At 41.1% G+C, this 2,206-nt stretch overlaps 1 protein-coding gene across 2 annotated transcripts in view; it reads left to right on the top strand.

The window, feature by feature from the left end:
- Window positions 1–2,206, top strand: part of cxxc1b (CXXC finger protein 1b) — an 8,968-nt gene that overhangs the window by 3,245 nt on the left and 3,517 nt on the right. For both annotated transcript variants that reach the window (XM_016482356.1, XM_016482355.1), the window contains 3 exons: window positions 1,387–1,565; window positions 1,680–1,887; window positions 2,016–2,126. In XM_016482356.1, coding sequence (XP_016337842.1) covers window positions 1,387–1,565; window positions 1,680–1,887; window positions 2,016–2,126 — 498 coding nt within the window. The remainder of the gene's footprint in view (window positions 1–1,386; window positions 1,566–1,679; window positions 1,888–2,015; window positions 2,127–2,206) is intronic.

Raw genomic sequence — 2,206 nt, 5'->3', positions numbered from 1 at the left:
TCGCTTTTGGGGGGTTTTTCCCCTGTGTACAGTACCTGGTACTTTTTTCAGTACCACCGAGCCGTACTGTTACCAAAATGTGACGTGTAAACCCTGCTGATCACTAATTGGCAGGAGAGAATCGCCACTACCTGCGTCATTAAACTTGCAACACGAGACACTAGACCCGCTAGATTAAATCAGCACAGCCAGCGAGGATCAAACAAGTTTTCGATGATGTCACGGCAGTAGAGGCAGCGCAACTATAACGACATGTCTATAATCCCACCCACTCTAAAGCAGTACTAAACTGCAGTGGAAACACAAACCGAGCCGAGCCGGTCAGTCGTAGCAGTTTCCGTGATTTGGCTCTTCTTATTAATATTAAAATTAATAAGAAGAGCCAAATCACGGAAACTGCTACGACTGGCCATTTTAACATCAGCGTCATGTAAGATACTTGTCTAGATTTCCCTGCTCACTTACGTGGGTTTATTATAAGCAGCCACTTCTATAAAGTCATGTGAAGTTTATTTAAATAATGTTTTTATAATAAATTAAAATGATACTAATACATATTTCATTAGACATAAACGTTGTATGTGATGCACGCAACCACATCACATCTAGAAAATGCTTGTTTTTGTCCCGTCCGAATTGGTACATGAAATCACAGACGTCGGGTGATAAGAATTGAAACTCAAATGTAGTTTAGAAAACATTGTCCTGTCCGAATAGGGTTTTAGATTCGATCTTTTTGCCAACTTGTTTTCAACGAGCACAGGTTTTGTTTTGTTTTTGGAACTGACTGATCATAGGCCTCATTTATCTGAGCTTCTGCACCTCAGTATGGAATGAAAAAAAGCATTACATGTGGGTAATTTTGTTCACTCAAAAACTGAGGTGCATAAACTCAATGATCAATCAGTTCCAAAAAGAAATACAAAACCTGTTAATTTAAGGAAAAAAGTTGACAAAAAAAATAAATACAGTGTTTGGTAATATTATAGTGTAAAGAGAAATTTATAAGCAATTTTTATAGGCTGATCGTTTTTGACTTGGAACATCACAAGTGTAACAAGGTGGGAAAAACATTCCAAAAAAGTACAAACATTATCTAACTGTTATACCCTTTGTGAGCAAAGTCAGTAAGTCCACTGCAATAACATTAAGTAGAATTTTCGGGAGAAAGAAAATCCTCTACTGGTCAAAATGTCCAGAACACAACATGAAGGTTAAATAGTTCACCCAAAAATATTATACTCCCCAAATATTATACACCCAAAAATCATTTACTCACTCTCATGTTGTTCCAAACCAGTATGACAATGGCAATGGGGACCAGAAACTGTTTTGTTACCAACATTCTTAAAAATAGTTTTCTTTAATTGTGCTCACCTTTCACAGAAAGAGTCCCGTCGCCACAAGCAGAAACAGAAGCACCGTGATCGTTTGAGACACAGCGAGAGGGGAGATGGCAGACACGGAGGAGACATGCAACAGTGTCTGGGGCCGAACTGTATCGAGTCAGCACGTCCAAACTCAAAATACTGCTCTGAGGACTGTGGCATGAAGCTGGCTGCCAAGTAGGTTATTTCATTAAGTGCAGCCAACCAGCATGGAAGAGTCACGCAATGTTATACCAGTTTAATGTGTTTTAAGAAGATCGTATTGATTTATTGATCTGCCGATCTGTGCAGCCGGATCTACGAGATCCTCCCGCAGCGCATCCAGCAGTGGCAGCAGAGCCCCTGCATCGCTGAGGAACAGGGCAAAAAACAGCTGGAGCGCATCCGCAGGGAGCAGCAGGCCGCACGGATGCGCCTCGCCGAGATGGAGCGCCGTTTCCACGAACTCGAGGGCATCATTGCCAAAGCCAAGCAGCAGGTCATCCAACAGGATGAGGATGTGAGTTTTCAGCAATACTTTCTCATGCTAATGTCATTGAATTTTATAGAATAACTGGATGGAATTTATGTGTTTCAGGGATTTTGTCAGGCTTATTAGGGTAAGCTAGCTAATGTCCTGTCTTGCAGGTGAATGAAACGGACAGTGAGGACACAGACCTTCAGATCTTCTGTGTGTCCTGCAGTCACCCCATCAACCCCAAGGTGGCGCTGAGGCATATGGAGCGATGTTATGCCAAGGTGAATGTTTTGTTTTCTGAGCCTATTTATTGATCACTGATTTAGTGAATGATGATTTTTTTTTTTTTTTTGTCATATAT

The sequence above is a fragment of the Sinocyclocheilus anshuiensis genome, unplaced genomic scaffold, assembly GCF_001515605.1.
Source record: "Sinocyclocheilus anshuiensis isolate Anshui unplaced genomic scaffold, SAMN03320099.WGS_v1.1 scaffold257, whole genome shotgun sequence".
In the NCBI taxonomy this organism is placed as follows: Eukaryota; Metazoa; Chordata; class Actinopteri; order Cypriniformes; family Cyprinidae; genus Sinocyclocheilus; species Sinocyclocheilus anshuiensis.
Note: the sequence above shows the minus strand (reverse complement) of the source record. Positions and strands in the feature narration are given on the sequence as shown.